At 34.8% G+C, this 16,322-nt stretch overlaps 1 protein-coding gene across 1 annotated transcript in view; it reads left to right on the top strand.

The window, feature by feature from the left end:
• The window catches only part of LOC134680178 (dynein axonemal heavy chain 8), a 68,625-nt gene that overhangs the window by 13,813 nt on the left and 38,490 nt on the right, over positions 1 to 16,322 (top strand). The window contains exons 26-40 of the mRNA XM_063539255.1: positions 188 to 368; positions 730 to 937; positions 1,240 to 1,369; positions 2,061 to 2,224; positions 3,181 to 3,324; positions 3,955 to 4,065; positions 4,410 to 4,564; positions 5,175 to 5,260; positions 5,498 to 5,697; positions 6,113 to 6,284; positions 6,475 to 6,723; positions 6,849 to 6,983; positions 7,168 to 7,296; positions 7,391 to 7,596; positions 7,669 to 7,807. Of these exons, the coding sequence (XP_063395325.1) occupies positions 188 to 368; positions 730 to 937; positions 1,240 to 1,369; positions 2,061 to 2,224; positions 3,181 to 3,324; positions 3,955 to 4,065; positions 4,410 to 4,564; positions 5,175 to 5,260; positions 5,498 to 5,697; positions 6,113 to 6,284; positions 6,475 to 6,723; positions 6,849 to 6,983; positions 7,168 to 7,296; positions 7,391 to 7,596; positions 7,669 to 7,807 (2,409 nt within the window). The remainder of the gene's footprint in view (positions 1 to 187; positions 369 to 729; positions 938 to 1,239; positions 1,370 to 2,060; positions 2,225 to 3,180; positions 3,325 to 3,954; positions 4,066 to 4,409; positions 4,565 to 5,174; positions 5,261 to 5,497; positions 5,698 to 6,112; positions 6,285 to 6,474; positions 6,724 to 6,848; positions 6,984 to 7,167; positions 7,297 to 7,390; positions 7,597 to 7,668; positions 7,808 to 16,322) is intronic.

Genomic DNA, 16,322 nt, shown 5'->3' with positions numbered 1-16,322 from the left:
CGAGCGTGCATGCTTAGCTCGACGCTGTCGCCGAGCGTCATAGACCTATATATCTTTAATATCTTTTTGTAGAGTATTTGTAATCCGCTTAAACTTAAAAATCAATTTTGTAGGTCCGTGTTGCAATGAGCTTTAATTTCTTCAGTAAGAAAAATCTGTCGAATTTTATTGTGCGTACCAATTTCAGGGTTACGGTAGATATTCTTACTTGTGGGCAGAGGATAGAGTGCAGCAAGTTCAAGAATTTGTCGATTCTAACCCGTTGAACGTTATTATCAGAGACATGTTGAAGCAGTACGAAGGACAAACGGAAGAAGTGAACAACTTACCAGAGAGGCATATTATTGGATCTATACAAATTAATATGGGTATTTGTCAAATTCATATTAGTTGCTATGATTTTATTCCTTTTGAATTATACTACTGATGTGGAAAGTTATATATGTGTCAAACGAGTTCAAAGTTTTTCTTGCATTTAGTGCCCTTTTTACAGATTTTTTTTCTTGCTCGTGACTTAAAATTCGCACTTAAAAAAAATACTACTTATGCTCTCTTGTGCATAAATCAATATTTACATATTTTATTCACCCTTTGGTATGCTTAGGAGCGGATCTGCTCTATACGAGTATAATTTTGAACTTAAAGATGTGTTAATTATTATTGCTTTATAAATGTTAAATTTTTGACCAGAGCATACGGAAGGTTACATTAACTTTTTCCATGGTACAGATAATGTCAAGTTGGGTTTACATGTTGAATCTATTGAATGGAAGAGGCTTTTGGGCAAACTGCTGAGTGTGGCCTATAAGGAGCGCGTACTTAAAATGATGCAATTCATCAACGACCGAATGAAGGCAATGGGGAAGAAGATCAAGGATTTAGATGACGTTCGTGTCGCGATGCTGTGCCTCGAAATGATTCGAGATGCATTTATTGAGTAAGTATTTTACTAATATCATTACAGGATGTTTCTATTTTTAGTGATAGGCAGAGGTCTAATAATCTAAACGTTTGGTCTTCATTGAAACTCAATATTGGTTCTACTGGCTACATGTTCTATAATTTTTTCATATTTTTTTACACCACAAAGTAATTACATTTATGCTTTGGATGCTCATAAAAGGCAGAAGATAATTCAGGGCGGAATTAAAACCATAATTCAATCTGCATTTTTTCGCTTATTTAAAATCTTGTTGAAAAAGTTCTGCTATACTTTTGGTGCCTCTGTTTTATTTATAGCATGGACATGGAACTGGATTTAATCGAAGAAAGTTACGCGACATTCCATCAATTTAACATTGACATTTCCAAAGAAGATTCTGATATGGTTGACGGGCTGCGCTATGCATTTACTAATATGTTAGAGACTGTAAGTACAATTATGATATGATGATAGAGTATTTGAAATTATATGTAGAATGATAGTTGAAATCTCGAACCGATTAGAAATGCTATTAATATAAACAGTGAAATGCATAACATTCTTAACAATTTCTTGTTTTTGAAGTGAAAACTTCTTTAGCGGCGCTGTGCACTTTTTGTGATGGGGAAAAAATGTTAAACTCGCGACAGGTCACGTGACCAACAGATTCGACAGATTGAAAATTCGTAAGACGGACACGTGACCTGATCGAAAAACTGTTACAATGTCATTGAGTTTTCACTTCTGCCGGTACTCCCGGAGTGCAACCCGTTGTTTTCTTTTTCCTTTACAATGTAGCAAAATTTTATTTATAAAGTATGTATTAAATTTTATTTTATTTATAAATAATATTTGAAAGCTATGTTTGTCCGACTGTTTAAATTGGAAGAGTCGAATTAAATTACACAAATAAAATAATTTAATGAATCATCACTTATGCAACTCATGTTATTATCTACTGAACCTCACCTCAACGCTTTGACTTGGCTTTTTATACTGGTCGTCTTAAAAGCTAATCTACTTAGTACCTACTTAGCACCTTTTTTGTATGATTGTTATTATTCTTATACTGTAAAATTATATTATTTTAAACATGATTTGCTGGTAAAAACTACAATGACAGGTTTTTTTGTTACAGGCTGCTTCAGTACAACAAAGAATAGTCGATATGCAAGGTCCATTGCAGACGGAGTTGACCTCTGGCGTATCGACTTTCAATGAAGAGGTGCTCAAGTTTGACGCTGATTACGACGCCTTTGGACCTATGACTCCGGGATTAACAGCTCGGGAAGCTAGTGACAGGTTGATCTTTTATACATTTAACCCTTTTCCAGGCCGCACCAATCTACAAGGTTTTCCCGAAAAATCCAAATATAGGATATTCCAATGAATCCAGCTTTGATGATTCATTTGAAGTCAAATTTCCCGAAAGTGTAATCTAATTTGAATCTTAAATTAGAATGCTAAAGTTGAAATTCTAGTGGCACGTATGTGGTCGATAAATCGTATTATGCCTGGAAAAGGGTTAAACTCTCAGTTTAGGTTTTTTTACAATATGCATATAAAAATAAAATATTAAAACACCAAACAATAAAAAAATATAAGCACATTATAAAAAACCTAACCTAGGGTTAGGCGCCGGCAGTGGGGCAAGGCCCAAGCTGCCGGCGGTTGGGGCCGCAGAGAGAGGAACCGAACGGAATAACCGGGCCGTGTCCAAGATCACCGCCTTCTGCATCTGATCCTTGATCTAACCACCTAGCGTCTCTCAAGATGTTGCTCGAAACTCTTCGCTATTAGACTGTTCACTGAAACGACTATCGGATCGGGACAATGATCGTCGAATCATCTTCCTACATGGCAGTTATCTCGTGAGCCAAGTTTAGGTACTTACTGGACTTGTCCTTCTCGGCTTTCACAGGTTCATTATTATTAATGGTGCGTTGTTAAGCCGCGTTTTCACTTAGTGGTCTAAACAGTTCTGAGCGAGCCTTAGTTCCTTCGGTTAATGGAGACTTGCTCAAATAGTAAATGGGAAGAGCAAACATTTTGCTCAACACAAAATGTTCTGGCCCGCCTAGCAACTTCTGCTGCTGACTGACGTCCGAGTTCTCCTAAGTACCGATATTTTTTTTTAAGGGCGAACTCAAATCGTATACTGTAACGGAACTGTAGTGGAATAAAAGAAGGCTCCAAATTCAAAACTGCAAAAAATATTATGGGACATTGGAGGAGTACAAATCATATTATTTTTTCAGAGTCATATTGTTTCAATCGAGATTTGATGAACTATGGAGAAGATTTGAAATGTATTCCAGTGGTGAAAAACTGTTTGGCATGGAGGTTAGGGATTACCCCATCCTACACGAAAAGAAAAAACAGTTCAACTTACTTAATAAGCTGTAAGTGTTATTTTCGCAAGGTGACCAAATTGTTTTATTGAAATCGAATACCTAGGTAAGTAATAAAAATAACGCTACATTTATTTCTAAATATTTGGAATAGTTAGTTCTACATATATAGGTAATGCTTCCTCCTAACTAGCTTATCTAAAATATTAATATTCTCTTGTTTTTAAGGGTTCCGTACCCAAAGGGTAAAAACGGGACCCTATTACTAAGACTTCACTGTCTGTCTGTCTGTCCGTCTGCCATCTATCACCAGGTTATATCTCATGAACCGTGATAGCTAGTGTTGAAATTTTCACAGATGATGTATTACAGTTGCCGCTATAACAACAAAAATACTAAAAAACAATAAAATATTCAAGTGAGGTTCCCAATGTTCCCATACAACAATCGTGATTTTTTTTGCTGTTTTTTGCGTAATAGAACGGAACCCTTCGTGCGCGAGTCCGATTCACACTTGGCCGGTTTTTATCATAAATTTACTTATCATGACATAACCCGTTTTTATTTTGACCCGCGTGTATGAGAGACGATATAAAAAGCAAGAAGCAAGTCCTTGCTTGCTTGCTTAAAACATATTAAATTAAAAAAAATCATTACAAAATTTTAAATATTAAATTACAGGTATAGTTTATATTTGGCCGTGATGAACTCCATCGATGGATACTTTGAAACTCCGTGGATAGCAATTGATATCGAGGCCATAATTAATCAATTGGGAGAGTTCGACAAAAGGTAAGAACTAATCTAGAAAAAAATATAACTGAACTGGAAAAAGCTGCAAAATTGCATGGTCACTTTATGAATTAATTAATAATGTGTCCATGCAATCTTGTAGCTCGCTGTATAAATAACTACATATATCTTTACCATCTAAGAAACTTTATCGATTAGTAATTCGGCCTAATTCGCAAACCTCGTAACTCCTCCGGGGGAGTATTGTATAAATATTGCTGTCCAAGGTAGCAATTACTAATTTCCTTGAAATGGAGTTACCAGGTTTGCGAATTAGGCCGACGAATATGTATGTAGTTATTGCATTTATTAGTGAGCTTCTAACCTTGAACGTCTATGTAAAGGTGTCGTATGCTGCCAAGAGCGATGAAAGATTGGCCTGCATTTATTGAATTGAAAAAAAAGATTGACGACTTCAACCAGACTTGTCCACTGCTAGAATTAATGGCTGACAAGTCCATGAAAGATCGCCATTGGAAGAGACTGGAAAAACTATTAGGTTAAATATTTAAGGTCGAATATGTAGTCTTCGGCGTCGGGACACTAGGTCTGTGGGGTAGGGGGGCTCGGGGGCTCCACAAGGAGCTCAGCAAACGCCTAAGACAGGCCACAGATGACCCTCGCGCGGGCAGCTTTCTTGCGCAAAGATTGGCCATCGCAATCCAGCGCGGGAACGCTGCCTGCGTGATGAGCACCTTACCAAGGGCGCAATATTTTGATAGGCATTTTTAATTTTCAGCTTTAGTTTTTAGTTGTAGTTAATTTTAGTTTTGTATTCATTTTATAACACTTATTTATACAATAAATGAGTTTTCTCCTCCATTAGGTTAAATTTAAATAGAAACGTAGGCCACTAACCAATTCTCTAGTCGTACCTTCTACTTAGTACTCGTACGTAATTGAAGTGTAGTACTAGAGCTTGCAAGAAAATTCACGGTCTAGATTGAGAGACATTTCTTTGTAGGCACACAAATTTGTTACGAAATTGAAAGACGGTAAGTTTATGAAATAGTGTAGGTATACTTATTGTATAATAGTGTGTCTAATTTTAATATTTAAAGAATAAAATAGTTAAATGGATTTAGCCATCTATCCTTCGTATTTTTAAGGTTGTATTTTGGATGTGGAATCACCAACGTTTACATTGGCGAACGTAATGGAAGCACCATTATTGAAATACAAAGAAGATGTCGAGGTAATATTTAAACTAATTAGTTTAACTAATTATAAATTAATTGATTCAATCAAATAAAAGAAAAGGTTCAAGTCGTGTCATACCACAAGGTTAAGGAGTTGGCAGAGGACCGGACGAGTTGGAAATTGCTCCACCGACAAGAGCACAGCTCTTAAATATAAAGAAGAAGATGAGTTTAACTAATTACCTATTACTTACATATATGAACATGTTTGTACGCATTTTGGTTTATTTTAGGATATCTGCATAAGTTCAGTGAAAGAGAAGGACATCGAATCGAAGCTAAAACAAGTCATAGTTGATTGGGCTGTTGTTGATTTAACATTTGCACCTTTCAAGAATCGTGGAGATTTACTAATAAAGGCTCAAGATACCTTGGACATTATTACGATGCTTGAAGACAGTTTGATGGTATTGAACTCCTTGGCGTCAAATCGGTACGTTTCTTAGTTGAAAATAATATTGTAAGCTCTTATTCTAGTTATTACTAATCAATTTAATAAATAAGCTCTAATCAAGACATTTAGACACTTGACAGGTTAAGATCTTATGATTCTTATGAATCTGTAGATGGTAAGTTTATTAGATGTTTTTTTTTCAAAAACTTTACAACATACGATTCAAATTCAGGGTGTTTTACAAAACACATTAGGTAGATGAGTAAGATCGATAGTAAGGAAACGGGTTCTGAAAATATCTGATTTGTACTTTGACGCGACGCTTATGCATCGAACAAAACAACTTGGCAATATTACATAAATATCATATCATTGTTTACAAACATTTACCAATGCTGTGTTGCTCTTATTCTCAAATAAATCAATCTACTTAAAAACATTATTAATCATACAGATACAACGCTCCATTTAAAAGAGATATTGTATTATGGATCAATAAACTGGTAAGCACCAGCGAAATTCTCGAAAGGTGGCTGATAGTACAGAACTTGTGGATGTATCTGGAGGCTGTGTTCGTGGGAGGCGACATAGCTAAGCAACTGCCTGCAGAGGCTAAGCGATTTGCGGTAAGTTTACATTGGACGAGTTCTGCAATCATTGTATTTCGTTCTCATTAGCTTTTCTACATTTTCGCTTCTTCACACTCATTATAACATAGATGTGTTGTGTGTGATTAGCTAGTCAGTAAAAAAATTGCATTAAAAGAATGAATAAAACTTAAAAAATTAGAAAAAATAGACTTATCCTTAATTTTAGACAATCGACAAGACATACGTTAAGATAATGTACCGTGCTCGAGACATTGTAAACTGCGTTGAGGTTTGCACATCGGATGACAGTCTAAAACAGCTACTGCCGCATTTGCTGGAACAACTAGAGGCTTGTCAGAAGTCTCTTACCGGATATCTTGAAACAAAGAGACTTATTTTCCCACGGTTTTTCTTCGTCTCAGATCCAGTGCTGCTGGAGATTCTTGGTCAGGCTTCAGATCCTCATTCAATTCAGGTATGTTAATGCTTACCGCATCGGAAGCCTTTACCTGATGATAGTGAAGTCATGGCTCATAAATTTATCAATGATCAGGCTTTTACTGTGATCGACAAAAATGTAACTATGAATTTGTTGCTTAGCCGCATTTGCCCAGTATTTTCGACGCACTCAACACGGTTGACTTCGATGACAAGGAAAGGATTGCCGTTATGAATTCTGATAATGGAGAAAAAATACCGTTGGAAAGACCAGTTGTCTGCGCGGGTGGTGTCGAGGTAAAGTTACCTAATTGTTTTTACAATCGACAATCTCTAGAGAAATTCCTTAAAAAGTGAATGTAATATGATAAAATTGATAAACTATCATAAATTAAGGTAGTTGTATGCTGAAATGTGGATCAATGCAGTTGGTATTGTAGTCTAACATACATATGTAGTTGAAATGTATTAACATTTTCAGAATTGGTTGAATGTCTTACTAGACACTATGAAAGATACCGTTCGAAATGTGATTGCAAATATTGCACAAACAATGGCTGGAGATCCAGAATTTGAATTTTTAGTAGGATTTTGGACATTCCCAGGGCAGGTACAAACCATATAGACCTTATAAATTTGTAAAATAATTAGAATGTTTTTTTTGGTATCGCTCGGTTATATGACATGTTAATTTGGCATTTTAGGCGGGTCTCTTAGGCATGCAAATCCTATGGACAAGTGACGCTGAATATGCACTTAAGAAAGCTAGAGCAGATCGTTATATAATGCGTATTACCAACCAGAAAAACCTCGATTTACTAAATGGCTTAATCGATTATACCGTTAAAGATCTTCTTCCTTTGGAAAGAACTCAGATAGAGACCATGATTACAATCCACGTACATCAGAGGTAAGAGGAAACAAAATATTGGTTGCGGTTAAAGTTCATTTATTTTATTGAATTCTTACTTTTACGTTACAGAGACATCTTTGATGATCTTGTGAAGCTGAGGATAAAATCACCAGGAGACTTTGAATGGCAAAAACAGGCTCGGTTCTACTACTTTGAGGATACAGACGACTGTCTTGTGTGCATCACAGATGTCACCTTTTTGTACCAGGTAATATATTTTTGAATCTCAACGAAGTTCCTCGATGCTACCTTTTAGATATACCGGGTGTGGCCTGTAACACGAGCAAAAAATTAAAACATATAGGTATTATATTGTATTGTACTCCTCAAACGATAAAACTTTTGTGTAACGAAAGTGTTTTGTGTTTTGAAAATTATGAAACCTTTAGACTTTTCATAGCAAATAATATTGGCTTCAATGTCCGCTAACATCATTGTGATTGACGATACTTGTCACGCTTAAGGTGGATGTCTAGGGATGGGATGCCGATTATCAGCCAAAAGATGGCGTCACTGTGCACGAATTGTGGATTTTCACTATTTCTCCCAAAATACAAAGTTTCATAAGATGTGTTGATATGTGCGAAAACTATAAAAAATACTACATCCAAATCGAGACATGTTCAACTCAACATTGTCTCATTTCGTTATTACCGGAATCCAACTGCAAAATATTGCAATTTCTTGCATTCACGCACACTTACGTACTTAAAGTCACCTTAAAGTCAGTGTCAAATGTCAGCAGATTCGTAATGTTACAGTAAAGTAACCTAGAGGGCGCAGCGGATGAAATGTTTATTGTTGAAAAAAGATTGGAAATTAAATAATAAATTCTTGTTTGAGCAACGATTAAGAATTACAAGGCATTCAGAAGCAACTAATGTTTTCGACCATCAACTGTCATGTGCTCGTGGCACCCGTAGCCTCTATTTTGAAAAAAATCAGATTGTAGCTAAGATACATGGTTCAAACCCCGACAATGCCAGTTTTTTTTTATTTTATAATTTTAGCATTCTCTTTTGAATTATTTTAAGCGTATGTTATTCTTCGAAACTAAACTTACGTGAGTAAAATATTTTCAGTATTTTAATTATTTTTTAATAATATTATGGGAAGATTTATAAAAGTATTTTTATTTTCCGGTTTTCAAAGGATATAAATAATGATTAAAATAATTAAAAAAAAGTCATGCATGAGGCTAATTAGGATCGCAGAATAGGTACATAAGAAGTCAACTATCGACGAAGTATAGCTGGTCAAGCAGATCTTGTCAGTAGAAAAAGGCGGCAAATTTGAAAAATGTAGGCGCGAAGGGATATCGTTCATAGAACATTTGGATTTCGCGCCTTTTTAGGGTTCCGTACCCAAAGGGTAAAACGGGACCCTATTACTAAGACTTCGCTGTCCGTCCGTCCGTCCGTCCGTCCGTCTGTCACCAGGCTGTATCTCACGAACCGTGATAGCTAGACAGTTGAAATTTTCACAGATGATGTATTTCTGTTGCCGCTATAACAACAAATACTAAAAACAGAATAAAATAAAGATTTAAATGGGGCTCCCATACAACAAACGTGATTTTTGACCAAAGTTAAGCAACGTCAGGAGTGGTCAGTACTTGGATGGGTGACCGTTTTTTTTTTTGCATTACGGTACGGAACCCTTCGTGCGCGAGTCCGACTCGCACTTGCCCGGTTTTTTTACTGACAAGATTTGCTTGACCAGGTATAAAATAAAAGTTTCCAAAATTTTATTGAAATTATATACCTACATGAAATAATCAAATACAACACATTTACTTAAAATAACTTTTAAAATAAGGCATATAAAATTACCAAAAAGATGAAACAAAATAAATAAATAAATACAAAAAGAAATGAGTCTTTGTTCGTGGTTTGAACCCTGTCATGCTGTTCAACTTGTTAGACTTATACTCAGTAGCTAAAAGCCACTAGACCATTTGACCATATTAGACCCGGGCGAAAAATGCCTTCTTATTTAAGTAACCCATTACTGTCAAAAATATCAAGTTTGAATTGATTTGAAATATAATTTTTCATTGTCGACTTATTGAAGTTATTGACATCCAAACGTTGCGAGCATGTTGTACTTTTAACCATATGGCAACGTCGCACGGGGAATTCTTCTGAAAATGTATGTCCTTTTATATTTTGATATTTATGGATATATGAGGATTCTTCTACTTATGTTGCAAATTGATTAAATTATCGAGAGAAAAATGCTAATGCAAAGAAAACAAGAAATATCCGTTTCATTTCTCATGCTATTGATTCGGTTAAATTGTGTTCTAATGTATGGGGAAGACAAACTAATTATAGCCAGCCTTTTATGAATGTAGTATGATACCATAGGGTATGGTGCTTTACGCACACTAGCGTCCCTTCCCCTCCCCCTGACGCAACCCCCCCTTTTTGCATGAAATATGTCCCGGTTCACAGTTTTTTACATTTTTTGAGGAAAGAATATATTTTAGGAAAAAAAGTGTCAATGAAAGAAATAATCCTTAATAAATTCTTAATAAAAAAGGTCATATTGATTTTTTTACATGATGCACATTCATGTATTAGCTTGTTAAAATTCAAAATAACATAGTTTTTACTTAGGATTCGAAACTCATTTATTATACACGGTGTAACACGAGGAAACCGAATAATTTTGACAGCGTATTCCTGATCATATTTAGAGACAAAAATGTCCTATAAACTTTTTTGAAATGCGGCTAGTTTCAGAGTTAATACCAATTTAAAAAAATAAAACAAGTTTTTATTGTTACATAGTTCAAAACGCCTTTTTGATGGCGATGTTGTTACTATGGGATTTAGTCTAAATATCCTTATTGATATGTCAAAAAGTGACCATTAAGTAACACGTTGCAAAAACTATGTTTTACGAAAAAAAAGTAAAAATCCATGTTAACTGACAAGTTTACCAATAACATTTACTTTTTATGTACATACATATATATTCAAAAAATTAAAAAAAAGCGGCCAAGTGCGAGTCGGACTCGCGTTCCAAGGATTCCGTATATTACACAATTTTTAACAATGTAATTTTTATTTTATTTATTTATTTATTTAGATATTTAATTCAGGGAACAAGGCCCATATTACAAATACCTTACAGACTAACATACATATGTATTTTATAAACTTAAAACTAAACATTATTTATGCGGAACTTGAGTGAAATCTTTAAAAAATCCGTAGGAGTCGGATCAAAAACTATAATTAAGTCCGACTCACGCTTGACTGTACATTTCTAATAGGTTTTCCTGTCATCTATAGGTATAGACCTATTTTATGTATTTTTTCAAAATTTTAAACCTAGTAGTTTCGGAGATAAAGGGGGAGGGGGGAATAGTCATTTTTTGCCTATTTTCTTGAATAACTTCTAAACTGTTTATTCGACAATTATAAAAAATATATATTTGAGATCCTTACAATAAGCTCTTTCATTTGATATGTAACATGATATAGTTTGAAAATTTTTATATTTTAATTTTTTCATTTACCCCCCAAAAGTGGCCCCCTATGTTTAAAATTCATTTGTTTACAAACTTACATATGTGTACCAGATTTCAACTTGATTAGTCCAGTAGTTCCGGAGAAAATCGGCTGTGACAGACGGACAGACAGACAGACGCACGAGTGATCCTATAAGGGTTCCGTTTTTTCCTTTTGAGGTACGGAACCCTAAAAATAATAAAAAAAAATGTTTTCGGCGAAATTGACCTAAACTCATACAAACATTTTTTCCTTCTTTTAATTTGACCTCAGAAATAAAATCTTTCGCATTTCTTGAGGACACCTTGTATAATAAGTGTTATAAAATGAATATAACCTTTTTTACTAAGAATTTAATAAGGAACTATTTCTTTCATTGACACTTTTATCCTAAAATGTATACATGAGGTCAAAAAAAAGGAAAAGATGTAATAAGTGTTTAGGTCAATTTCGCCAAAAAAAAAATTTTGTTTGGTTTTTTTTTTAATTTTATGTATGAATTTGTATATAAAAATTAAATGCTATTGGTAAACTTGTCACTTAAAATGGTTTTTTTTCGTAAAACTTAGTTTTTGCAAAGTGTTACTTGTCACTTTTTGACATATCAATAAGGATATTTGGACTAAATCCCAAAGTAGCAACATCGCCATCAAAAAGGCGTTTTGAACTATGTAACAATAGAAACTTGTTTTTTTTTATTGGTATTAACTCTGAAACTAGGCGAATTTCAAAAAAGTTTATAGGACATTTTTGTCTCTAAATGTGATCAGGAACAGAGCTCGGCGGGGGTGAGCTGTTTTCAGAGTTTGCACAACATGGACATGCCGTGTCATTCGATGGTATATGTGGTGTAATTTAATAACTAAAGAAATTATTTTTTAATACAGTTGCTCAAAAAGTGCTACTTTACGTAGCTGTTTAGCGTGCGGAAAGTTGGTTATCTCGAACTAGTGCTTTTTACTTTTCCAATTTTTTTAAATTTATACTTGTTCCAATTCACGACTACTTATTGATGAGTGTTAATATTAGTTTCCTTTAAACGTCGTAATCAGCATAAAAACCTACCGTTAATGTAAGAATACGAAAAATATTACATATTTCATATTTAATTACTTACCTCTTCATCATTATAACACGTTTATTTTTTAATATTCAATATTGAAAATTCCGTTCTTAATAAGTTGACTGAATGGAACGGAATAGCTGCCAAACGCCCATAGATATAATATACTTAAAGACGACGTCTAACCGAGCTGTCACTGTTACCACTTTTGTTTAGTGTACGATTAACAATGTTTTTCTTATTTTTTCGCAACTGTATTAAAAAACGTCGTTCGATACACGTGCGGAAATGTCATTCTTCACTCGTCCCGAGTCTTGCCACTCGCCTGCGGCTCGTGGCAAGATATCTCGGTACTCGTGAAGTAATGACATACCTTCCGCACTAGTATCGAAATGTACTATTATTTAGGCTGCCTTTCCGCTACGATCTTTACATCGCCATTAAATCAAATGAATTTTATAGCAAGCTTTTTTAGTAAACCTCTTCAAATTATATTTATATCCATCCATATGCTACTATTAAAGTTTGTTTGTACATAAGGCATTGTTATTTTAGTTTAATTATAATTAATAAAGTTTTATTTTCTTCTTCTTCTTCTTAGAAGAAGAAGTTTTATTTTAATATTTCTTTCTAAGGTGTATCTATATTAATATCTACACTTGACATAAGTGACGTCAAAATGGCTCACCCCTGCCGAGCTCTGATCAGGAATACGCTGTTAAAATTATTCGGTTTCCTCATGTTACACCGTGTATAATAAATGAGTTTCGAACCCTAAGTAAAAACTATGTTATTTCGAATTTTGACAAGTTAATACATGAATTAGGTGCATCATATAAAAAAAATTAATATGACCTTTTTTATTAAGAATTTATTAAGGATTATTTCCTTCATTGACACTTTTTTCCTAAAATGTATACTTTCCTCAAAAAATGTAAAAAACTGTGAACCGGGACATATTTCATGCAAAAAGGGTGGGTTGCGTCAGGGGGAGGGGAAAGGACGCTAGTGTGCGTAAAGCACCATACCCTAAGGTATCATACTACATTCATAAAAGGCTGGCTATAATTAGTTTTTCAAAAAGCACAATTTGACCGAATATATGAAAGAGGGTCATTGTTGTTGTAAAAGGTGTGCAGGAAATGATACGTTTCTGCACTAGAGCAGTTTAGGTTCCAATTCCAAGTACGATTTTATTATTCTTTTTACAATAAGCAATTGAAATTTGGGTATAAATGGATTTGTTATACAATTTCCATTCTGATATTTGACTCCCCATTCCATAAATTACTTTTGGCCAAATTGTTAATTGAAAATACCTACTCTCAAAAATACCTACTATAAAAATGTATTTAAAAAAACACATGCATTTTACTTTCCTCGTATGCGAAATGAAAAGTAGAGTGTTTTAACTCGGGTGAAAGGCAGCATTTTTGAAAAAAAACCAGGCAAGTGCGAGTCGGACTCGCGCACGAAGGGTTCCGTACCATAATGCAAAAAAAACAAAAAAAAAAGCAAAAAAAACACGGTCACCCATCCAAGTACTGACCACTCCCGACGTTGCTTAACTTTGGTCAAAAATCACGTTTGTTGTATGGGAGCCCCATTTAAATCTTTATTTTATTCTGTTTTTAGTATTTGTTGTTATAGCGGCAACAGAAATACATCATCTGTGAAAATTTCAACTGTCTAGCTATCACGGTTCGTGAGATACAGCCTGGTGACAGACAGACGGACAGACGGACGGACAGCGAAGTCTTAGTAATAGGGTCCCGTTTTACCGTTTGGGTACGGAACCCTAAAAATATCATCTACTAATGTTATTGTTATGCACAAGCAGAAGATATTATAGAATCTTGTTTATTTACAAGAAGATGAAATTTTTCTCCACATACCTATATATTTATGAGAAAAATATAGCTAGGTATTTTAGTTTAAAAATCATTGTTACAATAAATATAGGCTTTTCCAGAGAACATTTACCGAAACGAAAGCAGAATTCACAAGGGTTTTCGGTGGACGACCGTAACGCGAATGATTGTTTGGACTGACCTTTCTATAAATATATAAATGTATTTTATTGTGTAATAATCATAATATTTATTAAGTTATATTAAATCTGGGAATGAAATTAAATCAGAAAGGAGATTCTTAAATGAGTAGGTATACTCGTAACATGCTTTGTGCATTAAATATACCTCCCTCTATTGAGTGAAAATAAAACAAAATACACAGGTAATCTGTGTTGCGGTTTTAAAGTGCCATCTGTTACACCTTTGACAAATTAAAAATGATTACTTGTCAAATGAAGTCGCCATGCTAGAATTACACCGATACTATAAGCATCACTCACACAAACAAGCAATGAGGCAAAATTTTACCAATATTCAAAGGCTTTTTTCTTAATAATTTTAATCAAAATCTAGTATTTTTTTACGTTAAGCGAAGACAGAAATATATATACTACCCAAATATTACATATACAAGTGAAGAAACCCTATATAATAGGAGCTAGGGTGCCAAGAAAGTTGTATGAAAATCGAGCAAGGAGAACCACCTTAAAAGATATAATGCAGCAAGACCAGATATTATGAGAGCAGTGGGCGATAAAGGGCTGATATGATGATGATGAAGGAAATAATTCGCAATTTGCGTCTTAGAATAAACTTTACAGCGTAATAAAAATCAAGACACAGGTTATTTAAAAGTTGCTGAACAAATGTTGGTCAGTTTGAAAACTACAGCCTACAGTTTAATTTATTGCTCCGGTTACAGGCCACACCCGGTATATTGCATTATCGAAACAAAGTCTAATTCTTACATTCGCATTAACATTTTTAAAAGGTAGCTAGAGTACCTAGTTTTAACCATGTACGTGTAGCTATGTGGGACAGTTAGGTTGCACTCCAGTTAGTCTACCTAGGTAGGTAAAGAGCTGGATAATAGTTTAATAGTACGTTGTGCAGTGACGTGACGTGAGTTACCATATTCTTGATGATGATGATGATGATGCATTCCTGTTATCCCTCATTAGGGACATAGGGCTCGCAGAAGAATCCTTCATTTGTCACGATCTTGAGCGGCTACTTCCAGCTCTTTCCAGGCGAGTCCAGTTGAGCCAGCCTCTTTCTCAACTGATCGCCTCCACGTAGTACAAGGCCTCCCCGACCGCCTACTGCCGGCCGCATGCCAGCGGAGACCCTGCTTGGCCAGATGGCTGTCCGGCCTACGGAGTACGTGTCCGATCCAGCGCCATTTCCTTTCGAGGATTTCCCTTCCTAACCTTTACCATATTCTTACTCTCGTGGAAATAATATAGGCCTTTGTCCTTTAGTACACCTGCATGAAATAAAATCTTTTTCGAGCATGTGTGATGAAAAACTTATTTTCACGCCACTGTTCGGAAATGTAGCAATAGATGGTCTAAAACCAAGCTGGAAAGTAGGCAATAGCTGTAGCACCTGAACCACCACTACTACAATGTTTCATTGTTATCATCATCTGTCATTGGTGACAGTTCGCTACAGCAATGAGTATCATTTAAAACATAAAAAAAACAATAAAAGGTCTTTTTTTGCGCAACTTTTTCCTTCAAAAATAAAATTAGGTTATTTATAGAATCAATTTCTTGTTTTAAAAAAAAAGAAATGACAAAACCATTCACTTCATTTTTTTTTAACAATTATCCATTCAGTTCATGCTTAAGGCGTTTTTGACTTTTGTAGCTGTTTGTGGTTTTTTTAGCAAAAACGCTTCTAATTTTAGAATCGGTTTGAAGCAAATAACAGAAAAACGCCTCTTAAAAGTGGTAAAAAAAGTAAAAAAGGCGGGATCTGAAAATACTTACTGAATTGGATAGTGTATATTGTGTTTGACTAAAAAATATAAGAAACGCGTATCTACGCTCGCTATAAAAATGAGTTCTTCTAGTGAAGAAAATAATATTCTTACGCTGACGCCTACCGAAATTCAAGAGACAGTACAGGCAGTGGCTAGTAATTTGCTACCAGAGAAATCGCGGGCTAGTACTTATAGTTATGTAAATGTTTTCTTATTTCCTCGCAGTAGTCGTGAAAAGCACTATGTAATGCCTCGGCCGGAAACGCTAAAGATGGACTCGTATTATTCGAGGGCCTCCA

Source organism: Cydia fagiglandana, chromosome 3, assembly GCF_963556715.1.
Source record: "Cydia fagiglandana chromosome 3, ilCydFagi1.1, whole genome shotgun sequence".
NCBI lineage: Eukaryota > Metazoa > Arthropoda > Insecta > Lepidoptera > Tortricidae > Cydia > Cydia fagiglandana.
The sequence above is the reverse complement of the archived record's forward strand: the minus strand, read 5'-3'. Positions and strand labels throughout refer to the sequence as shown.